The 12,497-nt window shown below is 32.7% G+C and overlaps 1 protein-coding gene and 3 non-coding genes across 4 annotated transcripts; 3 read left to right on the top strand and 1 right to left on the bottom strand.

The window, feature by feature from the left end:
- The first annotated feature begins 3,676 nt into the window (after nucleotides 1-3,676).
- LOC126757722 (small nucleolar RNA U3) lies at nucleotides 3,677-3,890 on the top strand. Its single transcript, XR_007666785.1, has one exon. It is a non-coding gene; the product is annotated as a small nucleolar RNA U3 (small nucleolar RNA).
- Nucleotides 3,891-4,304: 414 nt separating this feature from the next.
- On the bottom strand, nucleotides 4,305-5,058 carry LOC126756203 (general odorant-binding protein 56h-like). Its single transcript, XM_050469084.1, has 2 exons — nucleotides 4,929-5,058; nucleotides 4,305-4,843 (listed from the first exon to the last, which is right to left on the bottom strand). Exons 1-2 carry the CDS (start codon nucleotides 4,980-4,982, stop codon nucleotides 4,487-4,489), a joined length of 411 nt encoding a protein of 136 aa, XP_050325041.1. The 5' UTR covers nucleotides 4,983-5,058; the 3' UTR covers nucleotides 4,305-4,486.
- Nucleotides 5,059-6,954: 1,896 nt separating this feature from the next.
- Nucleotides 6,955-7,026, top strand: Trnae-cuc (transfer RNA glutamic acid (anticodon CUC)). The gene has a single exon. It is a non-coding gene; the product is annotated as a tRNA-Glu (tRNA).
- A 4,093-nt stretch (nucleotides 7,027-11,119) lies between these two features.
- Nucleotides 11,120-11,191, top strand: Trnae-uuc (transfer RNA glutamic acid (anticodon UUC)). The gene has a single exon. It is a non-coding gene; the product is annotated as a tRNA-Glu (tRNA).
- Nucleotides 11,192-12,497: the final 1,306 nt, after the last annotated feature.

The following is a 12,497-nucleotide window of genomic DNA, read 5'->3' on the forward strand; positions in this document are numbered from 1 at the left end:
ATGCACAGCGAACAATTGTGCTGTGGAAAATACAATTAAATTTTAGTAACAAAAATTAAAAATTTAAATTAAATTAAAACTTTAATTAAAATCGAAATTAAAACAACATTTAAAATTAAAATTGAAATTGAAATACAATTTACAATGAAATTAAATTTAAAGTTATATAATAAAATAATTAATTTTTGAAACCAAAAATTAATTAAAATTAAATTAAAAAAATTAAAATCAAAATTAAATTTAAAATTGAAATTAATAGTAAAATTACAATTAAAATTAAATTTAGAGTTATTAAATCAAATAATTACTTTCTGAAGAAAAATATTTAATTAAATTTACTACTAAATTAAAAAACTGTAACTAAAATTGCAATCAGAAACATATTTAAAATCAAAATTAAACTTAAAATTGAAAATAATTGCAATTAAAATTGAAATAAAAATAAATTATAATTAAAACTTAGGTTTAAATCAAATTATAATTAAATTAAAAACTAAAATTACAATTAAAATTAAATTTAAAGCTCTTAAATAAAACAATTAGTTTGTGAAGAAAAAATAATAATTAAAATCCAAATTAAATTTAAAATTTAAATTAAAATGAAAAATATAATTAAATTTAAAACTGAAATTAATGTTAAAATCGAAATTAAAACTATTATTTAAAAAAAATTAATATTAAAATTAAAAATAGAATTAAATTTAAAACTAAAATTAAAACATAAAAGTAAAATTAAAATTAAAAAAAAATATAATTAAAACTTATTTTAAAATTAAATCTAAAATTAAATTTAATGTTCTTAAATAAAAGTATTAATTTTTGAAGAAAACATAATTAAAATCCAAATTAAATTTTAAATTAAAATTAAAATGAAATACAGAATTAAATTTAAAACTAAAGTTAAAATTAAAATTAATACTAAACTTAAAATTACAATTAAAAACATTAAAATTAAAATTATAATTTTAAAAATTTAAATTTAATCTAAAATTAAAATTACAATTTAAAAATTTTAAATTAGAATTAAAAAGAAAATTAAAACTAAAATTACAATTAAATATGAAAGTGAAATTCAATTTAAAAATTAAATCATTTATAAAGTTAGGTTCTTAAAACCTATGAAAATAAATATTTATTAGAAAATGTTATATGTACATATACATATATAACTTATTGTAAATGAATTAAAAATATACTTGTGTACATAAGTATTAACGTAGTATGCATTAGAAAGAGTCCCAAAATTCTTACATAGGTTACGTTAAGGTAATATGGTAGGGTAGAAATACTTACATATAAATTTTTCAAAATAATATAAAAATTTATCAAAAGTCTAGCCCCTAAGCTTTACTGGGTTACCACACTGTACATATGTATGTACATAAATTCGCATTCCAACAATCACGTGACCAATTCATATGATTATACGTGCATTTGGAGCTGACTGACTATGGGTGAGCAAACAGCGCTGACTGCTTCAACTCTTTCACAAGTCAGCTAAGGAAAAGTAAACAATAACTGGAGCACTTTCAATAAAAATTATACACTTATATACTGTATATGTATGTTTGAAAGTGCAGTCATCGACGTTGCATGCACATTTGCCATTAAAGCAAGCCATCGATGACCGCAACCTAATCCGTGCATCCAGCTGAAAATAGAGGTGTGGCAGCTGGCGCTACTATAAACGCGAGAATGTGAGGAATTTTGAGGCTATTTTAACGCTGGTTAAAGTATATAAAATTTTCCTAAAAAAACCTTTAATAATTAATTTTTGAAGCACTATAAAATTGTATTTACTTTTCTTTTGAAATCGCACCAAAGATATTTAGAGCGAGTTCCAAAATAATTTGCTGGTACTCACAAGAAAGATGTAGATTTGAGTTAATGGAGATTTCTTTAGATCTGGTACATAGCATTGCTGCCAAAAGACATACGTTAATTTTAACATTTTCGCATTAAAATTGCATCTTGTTGATAATTTTCCTTATGGTATTCTAAGAATGTTCTATGTGTGCTATGTTTGATACTTTGGCCCGAATTCTCGTCTCCACACCTTGATTTTTTTGTTTGTGTGCAATAAAACTTGTATCGTTTGACTTCTTGCAGTCGGTCATTTCATCCAGCTGTTAACTGCTTGCGGTCAATGCTTCAACGAGCTAAATGCACGTGCACGAAACAACAAAAACATTGTTGTGTTGGATCAACCACTTTTCAAATGCCTTCATTCCTGGAACAAACGGACGGCCTACAAACTTTTTTACCTTCTTATGTGTACTTATAGGTATAAGTCGCATATATACATATGTGCATAGCTGTTAGTAAAAAATAAACTAGTCCGAAAAAAACTAGTTTGTAACTAGAATCAAATCGATGATCCGAAATCCAATTTTCAGAAAGTTGGATCAGAAACAGAGCTAAGTTACATTGTGAATCAATAAAAGCTCAGTGGAGCTTAATACAATCTAAACTAAAGTTGATTTTTAGTTTAGTTAGTGTATGTATGTACTATGTATATATACCATTTTTGAACTCGAACAGAACTAGTTTGGAACTAGCCTGAAAGTGTGATATTTCTAACCAAATTCTACTATTACTACTACAGTCATTTCGGTGTTCATCAATACATAAAAAACCGATTTCTTCTATGGAAAAATATCGGCGACTAACTAGTTACGCTACTAGTTGATTTCAGACCAACCCAATTAACTAACTAACTACTGTCATCTCAGTTTTCATCAATACATAAATAACTGGTTTCTTCAATGGAAAATATATCGTTAACTAACTACAAGTAGTTGAGCTACTAATTTATTACAGTTGTACAGTAGTTAGTAACTAGTTAACTTCAGAGTAGGTAAGTATCTGTATGTGCGGTGCATATTTCTATGTGTGGAAAATGGTAATTGATTTCATTATCCTAATTTTATGTTTTTTTTCATTATTAGCAGCTCCTTCCAACTCTAATACTATTACCAATTTTCCACTTAGCCAACAAACAATGTGAGAATATAAACAGAATATTTGCGGTGTATAAAAAGGGGGGAATGCGGAAACTGCATGTATGCATGTCATAGAGTATACAGCAACAATAAGTTATGGTAGGTATGGATTTGTGTAATGATTTGGTGAAAATGGGCATAATGCACGTGATTATATTAAGTGAAAATTCGAACAAGTCAAGTAACCCTTGAATAAATATTAAACCAAAAGCAACAAACCCTTTATGAATTATTATGAAAAAGAGTATTAATATTAATACTATCTGATGTAGAGGCTAAACATGTAAAAAATCGTAACACATAAAATTCTAGATACATATGTATGTATTTCTAGGCCTATATAAAGGTATGTAAGTCTGTAGGTATAGTCATGTCATGATAGTTCTCTCCGCACAGCATTGTTGTTATTTCTATCTATTATTGCTACCTACTGACTCACTGTACTCTTAGTAGCGCGCTAGTGAGGGTTGAGTATCTCATAGTTACGAGAGTTCTACCTAGCTTCTATTTAAAAAGGCAGCTGTTATTTTTTGTTAGTTTCTTTTGTTTTTAAAATAAATACGTATCTCAAAAATATCTCGATCATTGCTTTTGTAATTTTTCGTAGCGTTTTACTTCTCAACCACTTTGTGTGTATTTTTGTTGAAATACTGCGCACTGATCGTAGTAAAATTAAGACTATACTTCACAGGATCATTTCTGTAGTCAGTCTTCATTTACTTTCTTTGCAAATCGAAAGTATTAGCACCCGCGATGAGGAGGTATATCGTTTTATCTGACAGCGTGAGGTTTATGAACTTCATTTCTAATTTTGTCTTATGGCAAATTTGGAATGTTGTTTCTTCGATGATCGCTCGGTTACAACGGATAAAACGACTTCTGAGTGGTCCGCAAAAACATTTTAATTAATAAATTGGAATTTTATGATAGGGACATTAGTAGAGTGTATTCATACAGTTAAAGAAGTGTATAGTGTGTTTAGGAATTAATTACTGTTGATAGGAAGTCAGTTATTATATGAGATTTGTAGAGTTCATTCTTTAGACTGAGGCAATTGAGAAGTAAAGTACTCTGTTGACGAACAAAACCAAACTCTATAAGTCACTCATTATTCCCGTGCTTCTATATGGTGCAGAGGCATTGACGATGACAATATATGATGAGTCGACGTTACGGTTTTCGAGAGAAAGGTTATGCGAAAGATTTGTGGACAAATATCACAGTTATTTATATAATGTTTTCTGTTTGATTTCTGCGTAAATCATGGAGGAAATCCACTACTAAGTATGATAGAATACACGCTTTTAAAAATTTTTTATATACACAATTAAACATTTTTTAATCCCTTATACCAAATAACTAACACATGTAAACGTCGAAAACATCGAAATATGTATGTACAAATATTTATACCAAAGTTACTTAAAATTATTGACCAACAATCCAGTGTAGAGAAAATAAACAAAGCACGTTGCACGTAAAACTTAGAGATTATTCTGTGTCAAAAATTCCTTGATACACATGCTAATCTTAAAGACTGTATCACATTCATTTGCGCCTTTCTCATTCTTGCAATTATTTATAGCTTTCGTTAGGTCCGCTTCCGTTGCTTTAAATTTTGGATTTTGCACTAATTCCTTAATTTTGGCATCAGTATCAAAAACGCCATCCTTCCATATACCCTGCTTTTGCATCATACATTTCATTTGACACTTTATATTCTCGGTGGCATCACTAGCTTTCATGCCGTTTTGAAAGAATTGCCTCATCTGCTCATCCGTGACTTTGGCTTCGTCCAAGCAAGCTTTGTGGAATTTCTCTAAGTCCGCTGGCAATTGACACTGCCACAAAAAATTTTGATATAGTGTTAGCTATTTGACTTATTTTCATATCTATCAGTATTTATTTATTTGTTTTTGAACTTACCACTGCCAGTGTGACTAAGGCCGCAACTATTGTCAAAATGTAGAACTTTTGCATTGTGATCGAAAAAAGGATGCGAGCAGCTTTGTGTTGTTCTAATGAGGTCAGAAATGTTACTGAATTATCTGAATAATGGCGTTAAATTTATACTCGGACAATGAAAATGCCTGCCACTTTTTATTTATTATCAAATTCATGGTCTGGTTATTATATTGCCGTACATACATATGTATGTATGTAAGCTCAATTTTTAATTCATCACGAGTAATTTTCGCACTAATTGTGTCATCTGTGCTGTAAAATTATTCAGTTAACTGAAATTTTTTAATAACATTTTATAATTGCGGCAGAATTTCACTGAGCAATTGTCTGTAATTTGTCAATTACGAAGGTTTTTGTTTGTCAATTAACTAAACTATAAGCTAATTTAAATGTCAGTTTCTGATTTATGCTTACAGAGAGCTTTTGTTGTTATTTCAAAAATTAATATCGAATTTACGCATAGCGCAAATATAAAGAGTCATTGCGTAATTACTAAATATTTTTAGTTGTGGTATTTCATTCGAAAGTTCAACGAAATATGAATGAGTTGGTTAAAGACTTCCAACCATAAAATTGGTATGAAAGCTTGCGGAAATGTTTGAGAAAACTTTGACCGATTTGGGTTTTGGTGGCCGATAGTGAGGCCGCAGAGTCTGTTAAAATTCGCGTCAAGCGCAGACCTCTTAATGGATGACTACTTCTCTTGAACCTAAGAACTGAACTCCATCTGGTATCGCAAAGGACCAAAACTGATCGTTGCTTATTAGCCTACAAGTTTAACCTAACCTAATCTATGTAGCACCTGCCTTTTAGGCAACTTGTTTCATAATAACTTCCAATGGGCTCAATATTTTGATGACTCCTTTAATAGTATTATATGACACGTGTTTCAGTGAATGTCGTAATTTATGAGTAACAGATTAAGTATACAGTGCACGAGTGGTTTCAATGTTTTCAAAGAGGTCGTGAGGACATAAATGACGATCAATATGTGGGGCTGTCAAAATCCGTAATCACCGGAAATTCCATCGAAACTGTGCGTGAATTCAACAAAAAATCAGCCGAAATCATCATTGAAATTCATGGAAATGGAATTGAACATCTCCAAAACAACGATTTATCGCATTTTGACTGAACATTTCGGCTTACGAGAGGTGTGTGCACGGTTTGTTCCGCACAAATTGACTGACGCCCAAAACTGGCTCAGAATCCGTCTCGTTGATCGACGCTTGTGACCGATTATTTGACCAAAAATCACATTTTAAGCATTAACCACTCCTCGTATTTACCTGATATGGCACCGTGCGACTTCTTCCTTTTCGGAAAAATGCCCATGACCCATGAAAGGAAAGAGTTATGCAGACGTAGAGGCCATTCAAAAGGCTTGCACCGGCATACTGGCGGCCATACCGGCCCACGAGCTAAATCACTCGTTCGACATGCTTTTGAACCGTGCAGAAATCGTATTAATGTTTTTTGAATAAAATAAATTGATTTTGCCGAAATATCGATTGATTCATTAGCGATTTAGATTCAAAAAATTTTCAGAAACTGTTAGAGAACTGAACTATTATAATAGGATTCGATTACAGAAAAATTTATATTTAGCCAACTAAATAATTTCTATATTCGCTATTCGCTATATTAGTTACTTATATAGCACAAAACTCACATATTATAACATTTTATGAAATTAAAACACACAACTTAATTTACTAAAAAAATATAAATTTCTTCGTCTGTAAAAGTTATGGAAAAATAACATACTTAGGCAGATTTCATTACTTCAACAAAACACTCAATATCTTCTCAGCTTCTGCAGAGAAAGCCTATTGTTTTGTATGTACACATGCTGTCGACTATATATATGTACCCTACCTGCTTTTGGATGTTCACCATAATTCAATGTGGTGTATAAAAATAGCAATGGTGAGTAAATATCTCACCTACAGTAAAAGTGTTACCCATGTGACTATGAGTGTAACAGTCCCATATTGTCTAGTGGTTAGGATATCCGGCTCTCACCCGGAAGGCCCGGGTTCGATTCCCGGTATGGGAAAATCGTTTTTTTTATTTTATTTTTTTTAAATAACAGTTCACAAAAAGAATTAAAAATTTTACATTTTAGTCTACTTACGTGTTCATTTTAGCCTGTGAGCTGCGGTTTGAACTTACTTACTTACGCCGTTTTCTCAATGACTGCTTAGCAAACAATCGGGAGTTAAGACTCCTTTTTTCGGAAGGTTAAATAGAACTTAGCTGAATGAAGATTGCTAACGAGACATTGAGAAAACATCCCTTAATATTTGTTTAACATATTTGTGTTCTCGGGATTGTATTTTCAAAAGTTTACTAATATTTATTCATTTGCAGTTTAGTGAAATTTCGGGATTTATATTTGGTTCGGGATTAAATCTTTTAAACCGGTTATGAACCCAAATACACTTAATTAGAGAAATTATAATAAATTTATGAAATTTGAAGAAATGAGGTTTGCAATAAAATCTATGAACTATAAAAAGGAACTGCAAACAGTTTTCATACAAAGTAAGTTCAACGGAAACGGAATACGTGAGCATAACTGTATAATGTGGCTAACTCACACTCCATGTGCCGCTGGAGGTTTGAATAGGTAATTTAATTCAATTTTCGCGCTGGAAAAAGTTTTTAGTGCTCTTTTTATTGCTCTTTTACGGCCTGTCCGCTTAAGCTAACACAATAACAAAATATTCGGCATAATGCTGAAAAATTTGTTAACAACAATAGAATAAATAATTCAAGTTAATAATATTTTTCAGTTTGCCGCCACGAATGAATTAAATTAAAAGAAAATGCGAACAGTACCACGGGGCAAGGACTCGCTAAAAAATAATTTACCACAAATGCAGCGATAAGACAATTAAAGAGCACAAAAAGCAAACACCGAGCAATAAGGAAGCGTGTGCTGGGCAAAGTGCCTTTGAACTTTCGACTGGAAGGCAGTGGAGCTTGTGTGGCTCCAAAGCCCCACCAATAGAATATGCACCCCATCTGTATATGCCCAAAATGCGTAATTGCATTCACTTGTTTGTTAGACGCCTTTTTGCCGTCGGCTGCTCGCTCCTCAGGGACACATTCAAACCAAAATGAAGTTGTAAGTAGATAGACCCCATCCAGACGGCCTCAGATCGCCAAAAGGGAGAGGGGCAAATGTTTCTTTCTTATTGTGAATCCAGAAAAGGTCAGATACATACTGAGGTAAACCGCAAGCGGTAGCCGCTTTGTTGTAAAAGTGAAATAAGAAATGAGAAGGTAGCTCCAATTGCCTGCAAGAAAACTGAATGTGTCTGATGTGCAACAAAGAAAGACGGTAAAGTAATGGAAATGAGAGGAAAAAGTCTACAGGGCAATGAATATGCAGGTGAGTGCTCTACAGGTTGTTGTGTACAGAACGGTTCAGTAGCATCAAGTCCCAAAGGTGTGCGTCGCCTGTACAGTTGTGCACTGTGCCTGTCTACTCTCTTGATGTGGGATTGCTGGCCGTTTAATCCCAACGTATCGTGCTCACCCAATTTTTCGCTGCGTATATCTACTGAGTCTCCAAAAGTTCCGAGGCATGCTGTTTTCTTTTCTAAGTCTACTAACAACTTGTCGTCTTACTTGTACTTTTCAGCTTCAATGGTCTCTCATGCGTTTTGTAAGTTATTTAGCCTGGAGTGAGCTTTGTTTACTTCCTTGTTTGAGTTTATGTTTTTCATGTGTGTTGTTGGTCCAAATTATGTTTTGCCATCATGGAGGAAAGCCACATTTTTCTTTGCGTTTCTATTTTCTCAACTGTTTGCTGTTTGCCGTTAGCCTAGAGGCGTCATGGAGTACATGAGTATGGGTACCGTGTAATTGTCAGCAAACTTTAAAACTATTTCTACTCTCCATATTTACATATACTTGTTTATGTTTTACGTGAACCTTTACTAAGCCTTTGGCTAAATAAGAAGGGTCAGGAAAGTTACTAGATGATCTAAGAACTATCATAATTGAACTTTACGGTTTTCAGAGGTGAATTCTGGAGTAACAAAAAAATACTAATCGCAATTCGTAATGAAACCACAAAGCACCCACTTTTATCAAGTAACATCATTGCCGTTCAACTGTCTAACTATTGATGAGCCTTTCGCATTAATTTATATTATCTCTGTCATTTTGACACTGTATCTTCCATTTGCTAGGCATTTCCTTCCTTACATTTCCTGCAATTTTCTCCCTTTTCTGAAAGTTAAGTAGTAAATACATTTTTCATGTTTTTGTGCCGTTACAAGCCAAACACATCACTCCTGAAGTTCAATATAATAGGTAAACGCAATTTCCTCCTTACTGCTCCTTACATTAGTGTCACTCTGTAACAGACGATCTTGGGGTATGTTCCCAGGTGATTTAACGTTGTCTGGGCAGACTTAACAGCCCTGTTGTTTTGGCCTCCAAAATACTCTATTTAGTTTAAAATTCATAAGAACTGTTAAAGCAGAAAACAAAGAAATAAATCAGATTTAAAAAAAAAAAGTCGTTTGGCGTGAATACACGTAGGTATTAAATGTATAGTTGGGTATATTCGATCTGGTTTTACAAAATGAGACTGTCCATTTGAGACTCTTTACTCGGATAGAAACTCTTTATGGTAATAAATGAAGAATTTCAGCCCGATAAAAAAGGTAATGTCATAATAATCGTACTTTTAGAAAGCTTCTTATGATTCGCATAAGCTTTAAATCATTTTTGGTACTTGCGATATTTTATATATTCAATAAGAGATGTGATAAAATATTTAGTAAAAGGAAAGCCGAGGTAAAAGCCAAGTTCGCAGATTTATATTAGACACAAATGAAATAGGACGTGATATGCAATAAACAAACACTTTGAGTGCAACGATTCGTATGTAAAAGGCACTCTACCATAGTGACGCCTAGAGCAACTACTAGCTGTACGCGTACATTACGGATAAATGCGTAAGTTGCATACAAGCCCATAACCAAGTTAAAAAATCTCAAAGCAATTGTTGAACAACTAAAAGAGCGCTGCCTACATACTACAAACAATCCTTTGCTTCATATCCTGGCAAATAAAACAATAAACCAAACAAATGTTCATACATTTTTAATATCTCAAACTTCCTTTGCTTGTCGTCCATCAACAACAGCAGTTGTAGCTTCAACTTTTGCACTACTGGCCAATGATGCCCCTTGGCTGCTGGTCAGAGGCGCCATACGACACAATACTTCAACACAAGCACACCACTCCACCTAGTCTTCACTAACCCCATTGCATTGATTGTCATCTCAAATTTTCAGCATAACATCAATGACCTCTTTTGTATGCTTGTCATGTCATTCTATGTACACGCTCGTTTGGTGCTCGCTTGCTTAGTAGTTGTGCTTTTTATTAGTAAAGCACTAAATCTCACTCACTCCAAACTGGGACTAGTGGGCGATTAAGGCTGCATTTAAAGAATTTTATATAAATATATAACACAAACTTACATATATATGGGTTAACAGTTGTTAGCCGTATATGCACTTTGGTACTCTCCTGGCTTGTAAGGATATGTAAACAACATATGGACTCGGTCAGCCAGTCGAGTGTTGACACTTGTTGTAGTTCACAAGAAAGTTTTTAGTCCAACGCCAGATGATGGCCTGGAATTTTAAAGAGTTTCTGGTACAATATTAGAATCAGAGAAACAGTAACCCTGCATTGGCATGCATACTTTGGTAGGAACTTAAGCACTTATTTGTTATAAAGATCTTTAATAAGCAATGTTGTTTATTACTCACGCATATGACTTTTGCAAAAGTTTTATATTAGTTCTGCACACTCAGTGTTGCGAACACTGACACAAATTTATGATTAATGGACATTAGAAACTTTATAACTCCAAACCTATAAATCTTAAAATTAAAGTCAAAAATAATTTAATGTATGTATGTAGATATTACTAAAGAAAGTGAATGAAATTTAAATTAATGTACTTGGCTTCGAAAATGAGTTCTACTTAAGAAAAAATGTAAAAGCTACGTATTCTCTAACCTCTTCTATATTTGTATACATATGTATTATGCCTACAACTACATTTAGTTTATATATCGTATTCGAATAAGCGTTTTACCTAATAGTTTAATATATCCCATATGGTCTAGTGGCTAGGATATCTGGCTTTCACCCAGAAGGCCCGGGTTCGATTCCCGGTATGGGAAATACTTTTTTAATATATCTATATATTTTCATATTTACCGTTTTAATATTCTCAATGCCTAAGTATGCTAAGAATTATAAAATTATTCAAGCTGCAACAACAAAACGTTCAAGCGCAAACAAATTTGAAACATATGCAGTAAAACAACAAATGAAGGACCACGTGTTGAATTGAATAGCGTATAGCCGAAATATGTGAGTCAGGGGAGGAATCAGCTGTTGCCATGCGCGCATACCAACGCTAATGCTAAGCATTACTAACAAACATTACTTAAATCTTGACTAGCTAGCTACCTGCGCTTGGGTAATGTTGTAAGGCAACTCGTCTTATCTGGTTCTTGATTATTTTGTTGTGTTGTTGTATATATTTTGGTTTTCATTTCATCACATATTTTTTTCGTTATCGCTTACTCACTTAAATTCTCAAACAGTTTATTCGCGTGCTCGTATATATACCTGCGGTATTGGTGTTGAAAATTTGTCATTTAGTAGAGGTGAACTGACGTTCTACCCTATTAAAAGGTCATATGATGTTTCAGGATGATGATTCAATCGTGATTAGAATCACTCCCACGGTTCCGACGGGGTTGCTCCTGCCTGGGACTAGTGGCTGAACTGATGGCCTCAAATGACCAAGAACCACTTAAATAAATAAATTCAAAAATGTTAACTGTGTTAAGGAATATTTCAGTGTGTGTGTTTGTACCGATTTTATTGCTAGATCAGGGAGTAATCGACGATTGATAAATGTTACCGAAACATTTTCGTTATTTTATCAGGAAATTAGATTCCCTTAGATATTGATAGAAATAGTTTTGTCGCGTTAGGTACTGCAAATTATTTGAGGAAACCAGGTACTCTGATGTTTGACTTTTAGGGCGTAAAATATACCACGTTCAGACCGAAAATTTGAAGGGATTAGGTTACATTTAAGCCCTTCACTAATCAGTCCGTTCTTACTGCCGTTGGAAAGATGAAAAAACAGCTGTGCTTGTCATTCATGAATTCATATCGCTTAATATTTATTAAAGAAAATATTTTCATATATTATTCTGTAATAAAAGCCGCATTCTTTTAAATAATGGACGCATTTTTTCGAATCACTTCGATGAAGCGATTTTGAACTATCATTTCTGTATGGCGAAATCTTGATAAATTTATAAAATAAGTGGGATAAACTACTGAACAGCCGAAATCGTGTGATTAAGTATCGGTCTGAACATGGTATTATAGGGTGTTGTTAATCTAGACAGAAATTTTCGTATTTCTGACCTCGAAGTCAATTTAGGTAGCGGAGTTATGAGAGCG

Source organism: Bactrocera neohumeralis, chromosome 4 (assembly GCF_024586455.1).
Source record: "Bactrocera neohumeralis isolate Rockhampton chromosome 4, APGP_CSIRO_Bneo_wtdbg2-racon-allhic-juicebox.fasta_v2, whole genome shotgun sequence".
Lineage (NCBI taxonomy): Eukaryota > Metazoa > Arthropoda > Insecta > Diptera > Tephritidae > Bactrocera > Bactrocera neohumeralis.